This window comes from Pleuronectes platessa, chromosome 23 (genome assembly GCF_947347685.1).
Source record: "Pleuronectes platessa chromosome 23, fPlePla1.1, whole genome shotgun sequence".
Taxonomy (NCBI): Eukaryota; Metazoa; Chordata; class Actinopteri; order Pleuronectiformes; family Pleuronectidae; genus Pleuronectes; species Pleuronectes platessa.
In genome coordinates this window covers 8,543,014-8,557,266 of record NC_070648.1, presented here as the reverse complement: position 1 = coordinate 8,557,266, position 14,253 = coordinate 8,543,014, and the positions used below count along the sequence as shown (strand labels likewise).

The following is a 14,253-nucleotide window of genomic DNA, read 5'->3' as shown; positions in this document are numbered from 1 at the left end:
TTTAAAAGCTGGCAAGGAAAACAAGATATACTGACGAGACTTGTTCCATTTCTGGTTCCAGGTGTACGGATCAGCCATCCAGTTCTACGAGCCGCATTCCGTGGATCTGTTGAGTGAGAAACAGAAGATCCAGCTGGGCCTGATGACCACAGTGGAAAAGAAGATGATCCCGAACCGGCATGTAAACACCAATAAGTGCATCTGTCTGCTCTCCCGTTGGCCCTTCTTCGAGTCCTTCCGCAAGTTCCTCATGTTCCTCTACAAACTGTCTGTGTCGGGCCCGCACCCGCTGCCTATTGAAAAGTAAGAAGTGTGGACAGTTCGACTGACTTAATGTAGTTGCTGACAATGTTTGTAAAGAATTCAAAAATGTCACTTTGTGTTTTATTGAGTTGTCTTTATATATTTCTGTCAACAGGCACATCTCCCACTTCATGCACAATGTGTCATTTCCTTCCCCTCAGAGGCCAAGAATCTTGGTCCAGGTGATTTCCCCCTTATATCATTGCCAATCATATATATACTTTCATTTGTGTTTTTATATATTTTTTCATTATTGAATTTCTTCTTCAGCTCTCAGCACATGACAACTTGATCCTCTCCCAGCCCGTGTGCACACCTTTACCCCTCAGGTACAATGAGCGCTGCCATGCAGAACATTTCTCAACATGTATGTTCCGATATGTCCTTTTTCAATATTTTTTTTTTTTCTGGGACATTTTGTTCCCATTCGAGCCATTTTAAGCTCTTATCCTTCACCTGGAAAAATATTCAGTTTGTTCATTGCTTTAATTTTCTTGATCAAATCCTCACACTGAAAACAACCTAGGCCCATAAAAGTATTTAGCCTTTCGCCGCTGCCTCATTGCATAAGTGTAATTTGTTTGCAAAAGCAATTCAAGTTGTGACTCAATATTTGGCTTACCCTTTTATACCTGTCAAGGCTGCCTTATGCAACATTAAAAACTCACAAAGATGGTGACTTCCAGGCCTTTATCAATACTCTCACAAACTGCTAAATTAAGTTCACCTTAATGTGACCTTCTGCAGTTGCTGCTGCCTTTATGATTGTGATTCTCAATGGTTGGATTGAAACATTAGATAAGAAAGAAAATTAAATAAGAGATCAATTACCGAGGCTTTCATTTTAAGCTCTGGAAAATTCTTCACAGCATATGTAAACATTAGAAAACTGCATTAGCAAATAACATCAGTGGATCAAGTCGACTCTTGGCTTCACTGAGCATAAGACACCTAATGGTATAATGTCTTAACAACATTAGAAACTACTGTGCATTTATAGACACGACTGTCAAATTGTATTAGTGCAACACAGTCTCAAAAGAGATTTGAAATTGTAAGCTTCACTATATTGTAAGTTGATTCTATTATATTTCCACTACACTGTTATTTTGCATATTTTAGTTTGTTTCAGATATTGATATCAAAATTGCTCAAGCATGTCTCATAACATTTCACTCCGTTAACTCCTGTATCCCATTTTTCTATCATGAAACTTCACTGCTCTCTCTGAATACACTTCTCTCCCCTGTTCTTTCCCTCCCCGTCAGTGGGGCCGACTACGGCACGCTCCTGATGAACCTGGGCGCGGAGAACTGTGCCACACTTCTGCACTTTGTCCTCCTCGAGAGCAAGATCCTGCTGCACTCGCTCCGGCCCGCTGTGCTCACCGGAGTGGCCGAGTCTGTTGTGGCTGTGAGTAGGCTCCGAACACTTCTCACAGTTTTACAGTTTGTTTACAGCTTTAAATGCCTCGGTTAGGGAGTTATTAGTCATGTCCAGTCTGCACATTTCTATCATTCCTGACATGCGAGTATGTTTAAGTTGAGAAACATAAATTTTGCGTCTTAAAATCCCAACCCACAAAATAACATTGTCAGACAGCATTGATGTAAGAGGCTCTTTAATCCTGTATGGTCTTTTTTATAATTACCCCATAGATGAAAAATGTTCAGGAGTGTACAGTCGGCCATTAAAAGCCAGACCTTCCCTTAAATTCATCAAATTTGTTTTTCAATTGACCTGCTCTGTTGGAAGGAAAATATACTGTAATCCAATCATCTGCATACATATAAATAAAAGCATCAATTAGGAGATAATAAAAAACACAGTTTCATAATCACCAAGCTGTCGCTGAATCAATTGCTCTACTTACTTTATATTGGATGAGAGTAATTAACAATACTGGGATCACACAGTTTAATGCGATGAACTACAAACACAGAAAAACATGAAGAGAGAAGAGGCTTTTGATGAGTATGTTGTAACACACGCTCATTTGTGCAGTGTTTTTCTATCACTTGTTTACTGGCATCTGAACTTTGTCTGCATGTCTCTTTGAATTTGCAGAATGTCACAATCCCCAAAAATCCCGTAAGGGCATTTGAATTGACACAATATTGACACTTAGCACACCAGAGCTGGAATTGTGGCCCAAATGTTATTCTGCTCAAAGTATTGTTAGTTAGGATTTAAAAAAACTTGTTGGAAAATGTTCCTACAAGTGTCCCACGTATTGTTCTTCCCTAACACCAAGAGTGGGAAATTTCTAGGCATTTTGCCTCAGTGATAAGTGCCTAGAAGTGTCTGGCTCATTCTGATTGGTCGGGACATTTCTAGGCAGTTTTGTTATTATGTTAAGTGCCTACAAGTGTCCCACGTATCATTCAAACATAATTAGATGATGATTTATGGCACTTTTACTGTTTCTACCTTAACCTATCCCTGCCTCTTTTTAATCTGCGCCTCCCTCTTGTCTCTCCTCAGATGATCTTTCCCTTCCAGTGGCAGTGTCCCTACATCCCCCTGTGCCCACTCTCTCTAGCTGGTGTCCTCAACGCTCCTTGTCCGTTCATAGTGGGTGTGGACTCGCGCTACTTTGACCTTTATGACCCCCCGCCAGATGTTGTCTGTGTGGACCTGGACACCAACACTATCTACCTGTATGATGTTGCTTTGATACTAAAACATGCGTTTCTCTCTGCCTTGTACTGTTTATTTACACCAGTGTCAAACATTGCTGCCACACATTTGTTAAACTATGAGCATATTCCATTTTTTGTGCAGCTCCCCTGTTTCTCCACGCTGGTTAAGTCAGTTGTATTGTGTGTTACAGGTCTGATGAAAAGAAACACAACAACTGGAAGAACCTCCCAAAAAAGCCTGGCAAGAGCCTCATTAACTCACTGAGCCACTTGCACCACCAGCTGGCCACCGGTAGAAACAACATCTCGTGTCTGCATAAGAGCAAAGACTCCATAGTTGCCATGTCAGCTAATGAATAGTAAAAATCCCTTTTGGTTTGTTCTTTAGTTTCCGTGTGTCAAACAGTTGAGGAGGACTCGGCAGTGGTTATAACCCCCATCGAGGCGGACTTCACCTGGCACAAAAAGAAGACGGCCCTGGAGATGGAGATCCAGGAGACCTTTCTGCGCTTCATGGCCTCCATCCTGAAGGGCTACCGCTCCTACCTCAAACCCATCACCCAGGCACCCTCTGTCAAGGCCACAGCTGCCGACTCTCTCTATGACCTACAAGGTAAAACACAAGTCCCTGACTAAAAGTGGAGATTTTTCATGAGAAGAGAAATAACCTGGTTAATGTGTTAGAACCTTAAGATAAAGATAAGGATCCTTTTCATGGAGTTGTTTAACGGCGTGAATTTATTCATGACTTCCTGGCTTTGTAACCCGTGCATGATTTATAGCCTTCACTCAGAAAGCTTTGACTAATGTTACTTTTTATTGGCGACTCATTTTCAAGGAGCATTCAAACTGTTACTCAACCTAAGTGTTTTTAAAGATCAATCACCTTTTAAATTCGGCTATTTATAAGACATCACTAATGCTGCTGGGAAACTGGTCCTCGCTTTTATTAGCTCATCATTTTCTTTTTAGCACTTTTGTAAATAGCTGCACGTCGATAGACGAAGGTCGCCAGGGATAGTAGATACACTAAAACCTAAAGGAGGATGCTCAAACAACCAATTTACAACCACACATATAATAATAATAATAAATATTTATTTCTCCTTTAAGTGAATCCATATGATCAAATCATTCAAATTCTTTATGTTGATGTTACCGTAAATTCCCGAATCAAGAATGATACTTGCTTTGAGTTAAATTTGAGAGATAATTTCACAACCTTTCCCTGTCTTCCTGCAGGTTTTCTCAAAAGCAGAGACCGTGCCCATCAGAAGTTCTACTCCCAGCTCACCAAGACCCAGATATTCATCCGCTTCATCGAGGAGTGCACCTTCGTCAGCGACAAGGACACCGGATTGGCGTTTTTTGACGATTGCGTGGAGAAGGTGATTATTGACGTCAGTCCAGTCTTCACGCTGCCTGCTGGTTTCATGTCTGTTTCTTCCTCTGAAGGTTTCTATCCACGGATAAGCCTTTGTTTCATGTCGCGTTATTGGCAAAGTAACATGTGTCCGCTGGGAGACCAAGGAAGCTAAAGTTTCCTCTGATTCATTCTTCTGCCTTTGCTCTATTTCCTCTTTTTGCAGCTTTTTCCCTCTGATAAAATCACCGACAAGGGCACCAAGGTAATCTTTTACACCGTAATCCGATTTCCTCGCATGTTGCTTTTTTTGTTTGTGTTTAATATTTAAAGGTAAATAAATTAACCATTTTCCCACTGCTAAGGGGCTTGAGGATTTCCCATTTTCTTGTATCCTTAAATCCAAACCACAACGACAAAAGCATGTTTTACTTCCTGCTTGTCTGTTATCAGAGTGCAATATGCTTGTACTGGTTTACTCTCATCAGACAGGAAGTGACCTGCATTGTGTTCTGTTTGTGAACTTCAAGATAAAGATTTCAGTATTGCTAAAGCTCCGGATGTGACATTCACTGCAGGTTGAAGGCGAGTCATCGGAGGACACAAGACTTCTGGAGCTGGATGAATCACAGAAGAGTGAGCACACCGTGTTTGTGATGCCTGCCGAACCTTCACCTGATGATGGAACTGGCCCTGCCCCTCGATACACGTATGTCTTTTTTTCAAATTGCAAGTTATGAATGCTTCAATAAATAGAAATAGAAACATGTGTGATGCTTCCTCGTGGGTTTATTTTAACTGAAAAACGTTCTCATCTTCCAGCTACAAAAGTTTCCCCAGATTGAAGATAGATCTGTTTGACCGTCCCAGAGGGTTACGTCCAGCATTGAGCACCAGTGCAGCGGGGGCCAGTTTGTCAAGCAGCCCTGCTCTACTGGCAAAGAGGACGAAGCAGGTGTGTACATGCTCACGGAGTCACTTGAACTTTCTCTTCTTCTCATCCTCTGTCTCCATCATCTTGTGCATCGGTCACGTTTCAAACAAAATGCCTTCAATACTGTATCGCCTCCAACCTGACAGGAGATCAAGCTCGCTTACAAGATGGCGAAGCGCTTCTACTCCAACCCTCCGCTGTGGGCCCGCTGTCTCTTCAGTCACTGCTATAGCATGTGGTTCATCTGCCTGCCAGCGGGCGTGCGGCTGGCCAAGTCCAAGAGCCGTGCCATGCAGCAGGCCTACAACGTCCTCCTGAAGATGAGGACCACTGAGGTGGAGGTGCTGGATGAGGTACGGTTACATTATATGCAAGAGATTTTCGACTTATCGTAAAAAATCTGTATCTAATGATACGTTTGTGTTTTCAAATGTCTATTTAATGTCAATGTTTTCATGTCTTTGGCTTTAGGTGTGCTACAGAGTTGTTATGCAGCTCTGTGGTGTGTGGGGTCTTCCTGTTATGGCTGTGCGAGTCCTGGTTGAGATGAAGAAAGCCGGTGTGCATCCCAACGCCATCACATATGGATACTACAACAAGGTCACATATCACATAATAATTGCATGTCATGTTAAAGCAACACAATGTAACTTTTATTGAGCAACAGCGCCCTCTGCAGCTACATGTTGTGATTAATTATGTTGGGCTCTTAGTCCAAACGATCTGACTGTGTAGTACGACTCACTGAACTGAAACTCAACTAAACAGTGGATAGTCTTCATGAAGCTGGGGATCATGAAGACTAAAAAAACCTGCTATTTGGAGAGCTGCTGTCACAAATACACCAAACTCAGTTTAGAATACTTCATAGTTAATAAGTTTCCTCGCTGAATGTTGGAGGGTTAGGGTTAAACCCTGGTTTTTAATGACGTCTGAGTCTTTTAACTGATCTACAGTACGACATTACTCCTGAAATTGTTGGACCAGTTTCTGGCAGTTTAAGCTGAGAAGTAGGAAAGAAAGCGACATCATTCTCTTTATTTCAAATTAGTGAACCATCAAACTAAATTGAATGAAGCTGCTGTTTGCTCTTGTATTCTGTGAATTACTTCACTCGAAATACACAATCTAAGTACAAAAAAAAACATTTAAAAAGCAGACTCATCATTCATCATGTTCCATCTGCAGGCTGTCTTGGAAAGCCCCTGGCCAAGTCGAAACCGCAGTGGCCTTTTTATGTGGACCAAGCTTCGCAATGTGCTTCGAGGAGTGGCCCAGTTCAAGCAAGCTCTTGGCCCAACGACTGCCATGAAGGGACCCACACTTAGTGGCACAGGTGGGAAAGGAACATACAATATGATGGGGCTAAACAGTGGGAGAAAAAAATCTGCTTAACTGATTTTATGTGTCATGTCAATATGATATCTGACACACTTCCTTTCGTCTTTGTGTTTCTACTCCAGCTGCATCAAAAGGAGTATCAGCAGACGCTGACGTTGACGGTTTGAGTCATGGCAGTGCTGACAGCTCGAATGGCGTCAATGGGGAGGAACATAACCTATTTGCCCACAGCCATGGCATGGGAGATGCAACAGTAAACCACTGTATTACAGGTACTGACTCTGCAGTGCTTCAGGTCTCAATCTCTAAAGACTGATGGTCAGAAAACGCTGCACTGGAAAGATTTTCGAAGATCTGACAATTGCTTAATTCTGGAGATGCCATGGCACAGGTAGTCACAGCAGTAATCCAGTTGTAAACAAATTCCCCATAGAACCCAGTTATATCAACCATCTAGCAAAGTCACTGTAGTCCCATATTTAGTTATGGATTAGATAAAAATAGATCGGTAAAATATTCATTGTAACTAAATGACAAAAAAAAAAAAAACGACGAAACTGTTAGGTCAAAAAAAGAAACTGATCTCCTTTTAAAGAACCATATTGTAGAATGTAGGAAGATTTGCTGACAGAATTTTATGTAATATTTATAATTAATACGTTTTCTCAGATCAATACCTATAAATATAGAAAACTGGCTCCCTAATGTGTTTATTTTACCTGACGTCCTCAATAGGTTCTCCTACACGCTTGGAAATGAAGGGGTGAAGGGAGGTCTATACAACGCTGCAGACTGGTTGTTTAACAATATACTTATTATAATATATGTGTGACCCACAGGAAGGCAATCTGATCAAGGCTACGGCTCCAAGGATGAGCTGCACCAGGAGCTGGCAGAGCCTTCACATGCAGCCGTCCTGTTGTCCGAACAGAGTAAAAATACCAAAGCACAACACAACGGTGAGAGAAGCTACTTTCATAATCATGTGCTGTATGTGTTTTAATATAAATACCTCAATTTTACTTTTTGCACATCAGCATTGAGTGTGTATTATTATGTACAACCAGGGGGCGACATCGCCGGCTCAGTGGACAGTGCAGTCGCAGTATCAGAACCCCCAAGTCCTGTTGATGTGCCCTCATCTGTCCCGAGCATTGTAAAGCCGTCTACAGGGAACTATGATGGTGAAGCAGGTGAGGAGGAAGATGAGCATTTAATTTGAACTGAGGACCCAAACTTCTCAGCCTTTTTTTTTTTTTAAATATCTATCTAGATTCTTTATTTTTTTCACTTTTCAACTCTTTAAGTTTCATACCTGCACATATTCTACAGTTACAGGGAAGCTGTTCAGGAGACACAGCAAGAACAATAAAGTGTCTCTCACTGATGACGACGCCCCTCTGACATCAGGGGATGTGGCCAGCCAGTCTCAACCACAGCGGCAGAAATCCTTCTCTGAGCGCAGCTGTAGCTTCAGTGCTGAAAGTCGTGCTGGAATGCTCCTAGAGAAAGGCGTGGACCACATGGCCAGCCAGATGGGCGCCGATGCGCGTATACTGGCTGCAGCGCTTTGTGCCGGCCAAACTCCATCTCCAAGCAGTGTGTCCAAAGCACTTTTTAAAGATCTGGAGGAGGAACCTGAAGACGATCAGGGCTTGATGCATGGGAAGCTACCAGCGGAAGACGAGCCAGGAGCATCAGAAAAAGGGAAGGACAATGACGGTAATGTGGAAGGGAGTGAGGAACAAATGGAAAAAGAAGAAATAAAGCAAACTGAAGCACATGAAGATGAATCTGGGGTGCGAGGAGCAACTCTGGAGAGGGCAGACGTGAAGGTGGGGGCTGACCCACTTTCCCTCCTGGTATCAGAGAGTGAAGAGTCGGCCTCTGTTACCAGCCAGGAGCAGCCGCGCTCGGTGCCAGCCGTGGTGTCCCGCAACCTGGCTGAGGAGATCGAAATGTACATGAGCCTGAGGAGTCCTCTGGGTCCCAAGTCCTCCAGCATGGAACTCCATCAGTCCAAGGGAGACTCCACTGACCCCCCTCAGCCCCAAAAGACTATAGAGCGCAGGTCCAGCCTTCCCGTGCCTCCTGTCAATACTCCGAGTGGCTCACCGGGCGACACACCCAAGCGCAGCCCCAACACTGTCACTCGCTCCAAGACATTTGTCGCAAAGACAAAAACCTATGCCCGCACCACCGCCAGCCCGAGTAATAGGTCATCCTCACTGACAGCACTAGTCAAGTCCTCCCAGGGAGGGTCTCTGGGCTCAGTCATAAACTCTATTTCAGGAATCAAGATGGACACTCTGTTGTCTGGCCCTAAAATTGATGTGCTTAAGTCTAGCATGAAGCAGGCGGCAAATGTGGCAAGCAAAGTGTGGGGGGCAGTGGCATCAGCTTACTCCTACTCAGATGATGAGGTGAGGCTCCTTAAAGGATAATTCAAAATTTTTAAACCCATTTTTATTTTGTCAATGTTTTGTGGCCAAAGCCAAGGCATTTTCCTCATTCAATCTGTAAATATATGCTCCATCGGTCTTTATTCTGCAGGATGAACAAGGTCAGGGTGCTGGCGGTGGCTTTCCATCACATCTGGATGAGAACACGTTGGCTGCACACGATGTCGATGAGAGTCCTGATAGAGGGGTCATCCCAGGTTTGGTGGCCAATGGTTTGAACCAGAGCTGCACCAGCCTAGGCAGCAGCAGTGGCAGCAGCGACACAGGCCGAGGGACCCACCAGACGCGTAAGCACACACTCTAGCATAGACATGAGAGAAGTAGAAGAGCTGGGTTTAATCAGGTGGGAGAGCTGCGGTATCGGCTGTAAAAAAAAGTCTAATTCTCTCTCTGTCTGCAGATCCAACCCCAGGACGAGCAGGCAGGGGTCCTGACTCTGAGCAAAGCTCCTTACATCACGATTCCTCCTCAAGCATCTACCAAAACCTTGCATTGGAGGTCAGACTTAACATATACAACAAACTACTGTGCTGCTGCTTGTGCTGCCAGGCTTATCACATTAGTAACCGGGATGTTCTATTTCTCTGCTGACAGGTGCTGATGTCGAGCTGCTCCCAGTGCCGCTCCTGTGAGGCTCTGGTGTATGATGAGGAGATCATGGCAGGGTGGACAGCCGATGACTCCAACCTCAATACCAACTGTCATTTCTGTCAAGCAGCCTTCCTTCCCTTTTTGCACGTTGAGTTTCATGACTTGCGCACGTCAACCGGGTAGGAATATCTTGTCGTCCATCATATCTGTACCCCTGTACTTATTTTAAAGTAGCGTTCAGATGAATTACACAAACTTCTTCCTCTTGGAAAAGACGTCTTAACGAATACAAATGATCGATAATCTGATCTATCTAATAATGAACAAACACTTTTTTTTATCTCTTTCAGGTTCTATATGAATCCCAGTGCCTCAGGAGACAGTATCCACAGCGCCCATCCCACAGCCAGCAGTTCAGCTGACATTAAGACACAAGACCTTATCAGTTTCCCTGAGGAGGAACATAGAGAGACACCAGATGATCGACCCGGAGCTCATAGGTACAGCTTCATGGGAATCTTGCATGCTCCACTAGGCACACTTGGATTAATCCTGCAAAAAGCTTAATATCTGTATCCTATACGAGCTCTCTGTTTCTGTTTCTAGTCTGATTCCGGAGCCGGTGCAGTCTGACCCTCTGGGTCTGCTAGAGCACCACGCTGAAGGGAAGCAGCAGAGATGCAGTGGGACGTCATTGACGCGCAGCAACAGTGTTGGAGGACCGTTGCAGGGCCTGGACTACTCCCAGAGACCTGGTCCCGGTGTATCCACAACCAGCTTGCCTTGCAGCCTGCAAGAGGTGTCGGTCAGTGTCACAAACTAACCTTATCACTTATGAATGTGGCTGGTAACCCTGTATTTGCAATGCAGTGAAACTAACGGGTGCAATGCAATGTGCGTGTGATTGTCAGGATGGCATGGGGACCAAACGGCCCAACCCCAACCCTGTGTCTGTGCCGTACCTCAGCCCCTTGGTGCTACGTAAGGAGCTGGAGACCCTAATGGAGAATGAGGGGGATGAGGTAAGCACACATATGTATCCACATGTTCTGACAGTAGGGCTATAAAGCTTTATAGACGTTTGTTGTCTAACTTCTCTTTGTCCATCCAGGTGATCTACACCCACAAGTTCCTGAGCCAGCACCCCATCATCTTCTGGAACCTGGTGTGGTATTTCCGCCGCTTGGACCTGCCCACTCACTTACCCGGTCTAATTCTGACCTCTGAACACTGCAACAATGGAGTACAGGTTGGATAATTAATCATTTATCTATGATGATTGTTTTGTTGGTTCTGCTAGAGCAAGATGATACTTACCCACACAATGTTTTTGCAGCTCCCTCTGACGTCACTGTCCCAGGACAGTAAGCAGGTGTACGTCCAGCTCCTGTGGGACAACATCAACCTGCACAAGGAACCTAGAAAACCCCTCTACCTGCTCTGGAGGAGCTTGTGTGAGTGTGCACACAAAGACACATATTAGTTTCACACCATGTTGTCCACAATCAGATGTTCAACTTTTTATTTTATCTTCTGAGACAGTTTTATATAACTGTGCAAAATCATTGTTGGTCAGCAGGGGTCAGAAATGTGGCTAATTCGTTATGGGATCTTTATGTGTTTGTGTTTCTTAGTGGAGAAGAAGGGGACGCTGGCTCCGACTGACCACCAGGAGATCCGCACCCTCCTCAACACAATTGTTCGCAGCATCCAGACCAATGATGTCTACGGACCAATCAACCTGTTGCTCCGAGAGATCAAGCAGTGCCCGGAGGGGACCAAACGGCAAAGGTCAGCCCCGTTCTTTGTTTTTTACTTTCCCACGTTTGTGATTCATGTAGTGTCAGTGAATAGAAGTATTATGCCTCATTTGTGTGGTGTTACTTTCTCTCAGGAGTATCTATAGAGAAATACTGTTTCTGTCACTGGTGTCGTTGGGACGGGAGAACATCGATGTAGGTGAGTGTATGACCTCAACACCATTAAGGTTCAGGGGCGTATTCACACCAGAAGGTTCAAACCCAAGTCTTTGTTTCATTGTTTACATATTTTTAAACCATCATTGGTGATTTTAATGCGAAAACCCCAGACAACCACTGCTCCTCTGACTTTGTGAATCTCCCCACCCCCTTGCCCTTTAAACCTGCAGAGGCCTTCGACAGGGAGTACCGCCTGGCTTACGACGAGCTGAGCCCCGAGCAGCTCAAGTCGTTGCACCGCATCGATCAGCCGCCCACCCCCAGCGTTCAGTGGTGTCTTAAAAGCTTCGGAGCCCCGTTCATCTGACGGGCCAACATGAGCAGCAAAGATGAAAATATCGCCGGGAAGGATCAGTTGGTGGCGCGGGGTGTGAGCGGAAAATAATTTGTAATTTAACACCTTCAATTGTCCTTACATGGTACTACTTCTTCCCTATGTCTAGAAAGATGCCTACTGTCTTCTTATTAAGCTTGTCGTGGCTTTTATAATCAGATGGTGCATAGAATGATGAATCGCTGTACAGAATGTATCTACTCCCCATGTGGGGTCGATATATCTGCTGTGTGTGTGTGTGAGGGAGGAAGAGTGAGAGAGAGAGAGACATCATGGAGTCAATTCTCTGTCTTGTAGCCTTTTCAACACTTTGCTTATGCCCACATTAGTTCAGTGAGATTTGTCTGAAGCTGTGTACACACCCCAACTGTTCCTTTCTGCACTTTCTAACAAAAACAAACAAAAAACACAAACAAAACAGTAACTCAAGTCCGCCTGTCTTTTTGTACATATCTTTTTTTTACTTCAGGGAAATCTGAAACCGGAGTTGCATATTATTTTTTTTGCGACGTCTAAACTGTTTAATCCAAGTCTTATTGAATGTTTCGTTGCGTATGTACAGGTCGAATATACGTGTAAATACGTGTCGGTAGCAGACGTGTCCATGGGAGACGACTGTCGATGACAATCACTAATTAATCGTCGCTTAAATCGATACACGACATTCCACATTCCCTGTGAGCAAGACAGGTCTTAAAGAAGCATTGATCTCTTCAACCACACCCATGTGATTAAAACCTGCTATTTGGAGGGAAACCATTAACAAAAATATTAAAAAAAAGCAATTGTAAGTAAAGACGTGTGCCACACTACTGATCCCCCCCACATGCTCTCTTGTGTCAGTGTATTTTAAATATCTTTTTAAACAGTAGCTCACTGTACTTGTCCAGCTTACACGCCGCCTTGTTATTATGAATTCGAGCTGCAATGTAATAATTACATGTATCCTTTAATGTAGCATAAAGTTTTTTTTTTCTTTTTTTTTTTTAATTAGGAATATTAACTGCTGACAGGATGCTTTAAATATTTGTGGTAACTTTTTGGGGGCGTTCTGCACAGCTGATACGGCGTCAAGGAAGAAACGTGACATTCCACTAAATGCCGAAAGAGACGGAGAAAAAATAAAAGTTAAGTGCTGCGCTGAACTGCTGGGAAATGCCAGCAGATGGTCCCACTGTAGATTTGGGGAATGGGACGATGACTTGTACAGATGTAACAATTTTAATTTGCACTGCATCGATGAAAACCTGACCTAAATCCGAGGGGATGACGGGACGAGACCTCCTCAGAATATTAACAATAAACAAAGCAAAAAGAAAATTCTCAATTATTTATTTTTGTATTATTGACATTTGGACTGCAGACAGTTTAGTAACTTAGCATTTTTAAGACTAACAATCCCCTCTTTCCCTTTGAATCTCTCTTAAGGGCTTAAGGGCCCCCCTGTGCTGACTTTGTAAATGTGTTCTCCTCGTGGCAGAGGGTGTACAGAAAAGACTGTTCTTTAACAATGATAGATAAAGTGATCTCTTACCGTCCTGTGGAAAAGGAATTGAATGTCTAAACTTAAATGCGCTGCAATAAATGAATTTGTGAAGTGATCGAAACTGAAATGTGTCCGTGTTTTTGTCCCTGCTTCGATGGGGGTGTTGTGCTGTACCTATTTCCTCAGCTCTGTTCTCAAGCACACAAATATACCGTCTTGTATTTATGACTCACTTTAAATCGGCAGACCGGAAAATCTTCGACACTTTCCCTTCTGTCCACATTCATTTTCAGGTCTGCGTCAATCTGTATCCTCCATCTTGCTCACCTCATTTCTTTCGTCTTCGTCCTTCACCATCTCATCTGCGTTGATCCCCACTCTAAAGTGTCAGACCTGCTCTTCATACATGATTTCTCCTCAAATCACAAACAGTCCAACGGGCTTTAGTTTTAAGCTGATTTTTTGCAGATTATCATAATATAACATTTCGATTTTATTTTTAAAACTGCAGGGATAATTTTACCTCAGCCTTTTATATTTCCCTATATATTCTTTTATTTTATTGTTTCTGTGATTTAGGATGTTTCTTTGATATGATATCCCATATTAAGTCCCATATGTACTCACAAGCTTGTATGTAGTGATCAAAAACCACAAAGCTATATCTATCTATAATCACTCTCTGTATTACTTTATTTATCTATAACTCATATAACACATATTTATATATCTATCAATATCTATAATAATAGAAACAACACTTTTAGTGATACTTAAATAATAGATTTTATTTCATAATTAAGTAATCATTAAAGGCA

At 43.3% G+C, this 14,253-nt stretch overlaps 1 protein-coding gene across 2 annotated transcripts in view; it reads left to right on the top strand.

Annotated features, from left to right (window-relative positions):
* Nucleotides 1–13,556, top strand: part of dennd4c (DENN/MADD domain containing 4C) — a 32,101-nt gene extending 18,545 nt beyond the window's left edge. The window contains exons 6-34 of one of the 2 annotated variants that reach the window (XM_053415609.1): nucleotides 62–303; nucleotides 419–485; nucleotides 574–632; nucleotides 1,572–1,716; nucleotides 2,788–2,963; nucleotides 3,137–3,237; nucleotides 3,334–3,558; nucleotides 4,188–4,333; nucleotides 4,535–4,573; nucleotides 4,887–5,017; nucleotides 5,131–5,263; nucleotides 5,389–5,595; nucleotides 5,714–5,842; nucleotides 6,431–6,578; nucleotides 6,706–6,855; nucleotides 7,423–7,542; nucleotides 7,651–7,776; nucleotides 7,916–9,006; nucleotides 9,137–9,332; nucleotides 9,446–9,543; nucleotides 9,640–9,815; nucleotides 9,987–10,136; nucleotides 10,243–10,441; nucleotides 10,548–10,658; nucleotides 10,748–10,885; nucleotides 10,973–11,090; nucleotides 11,271–11,427; nucleotides 11,531–11,595; nucleotides 11,786–13,556. In XM_053415609.1, coding sequence (XP_053271584.1) covers nucleotides 62–303; nucleotides 419–485; nucleotides 574–632; nucleotides 1,572–1,716; nucleotides 2,788–2,963; nucleotides 3,137–3,237; nucleotides 3,334–3,558; nucleotides 4,188–4,333; nucleotides 4,535–4,573; nucleotides 4,887–5,017; nucleotides 5,131–5,263; nucleotides 5,389–5,595; nucleotides 5,714–5,842; nucleotides 6,431–6,578; nucleotides 6,706–6,855; nucleotides 7,423–7,542; nucleotides 7,651–7,776; nucleotides 7,916–9,006; nucleotides 9,137–9,332; nucleotides 9,446–9,543; nucleotides 9,640–9,815; nucleotides 9,987–10,136; nucleotides 10,243–10,441; nucleotides 10,548–10,658; nucleotides 10,748–10,885; nucleotides 10,973–11,090; nucleotides 11,271–11,427; nucleotides 11,531–11,595; nucleotides 11,786–11,922 — 4,980 coding nt within the window. In that variant the 3' untranslated portion in view covers nucleotides 11,923–13,556. The remainder of the gene's footprint in view (nucleotides 1–61; nucleotides 304–418; nucleotides 486–573; nucleotides 633–1,571; nucleotides 1,717–2,787; nucleotides 2,964–3,136; nucleotides 3,238–3,333; nucleotides 3,559–4,187; nucleotides 4,334–4,534; nucleotides 4,574–4,886; nucleotides 5,018–5,130; nucleotides 5,264–5,388; nucleotides 5,596–5,713; nucleotides 5,843–6,430; nucleotides 6,579–6,705; nucleotides 6,856–7,422; nucleotides 7,543–7,650; nucleotides 7,777–7,915; nucleotides 9,007–9,136; nucleotides 9,333–9,445; nucleotides 9,544–9,639; nucleotides 9,816–9,986; nucleotides 10,137–10,242; nucleotides 10,442–10,547; nucleotides 10,659–10,747; nucleotides 10,886–10,972; nucleotides 11,091–11,270; nucleotides 11,428–11,530; nucleotides 11,596–11,785) is intronic. The other variant, XM_053415610.1, reaches the window with a different exon arrangement.
* Nucleotides 13,557–14,253: the final 697 nt, after the last annotated feature.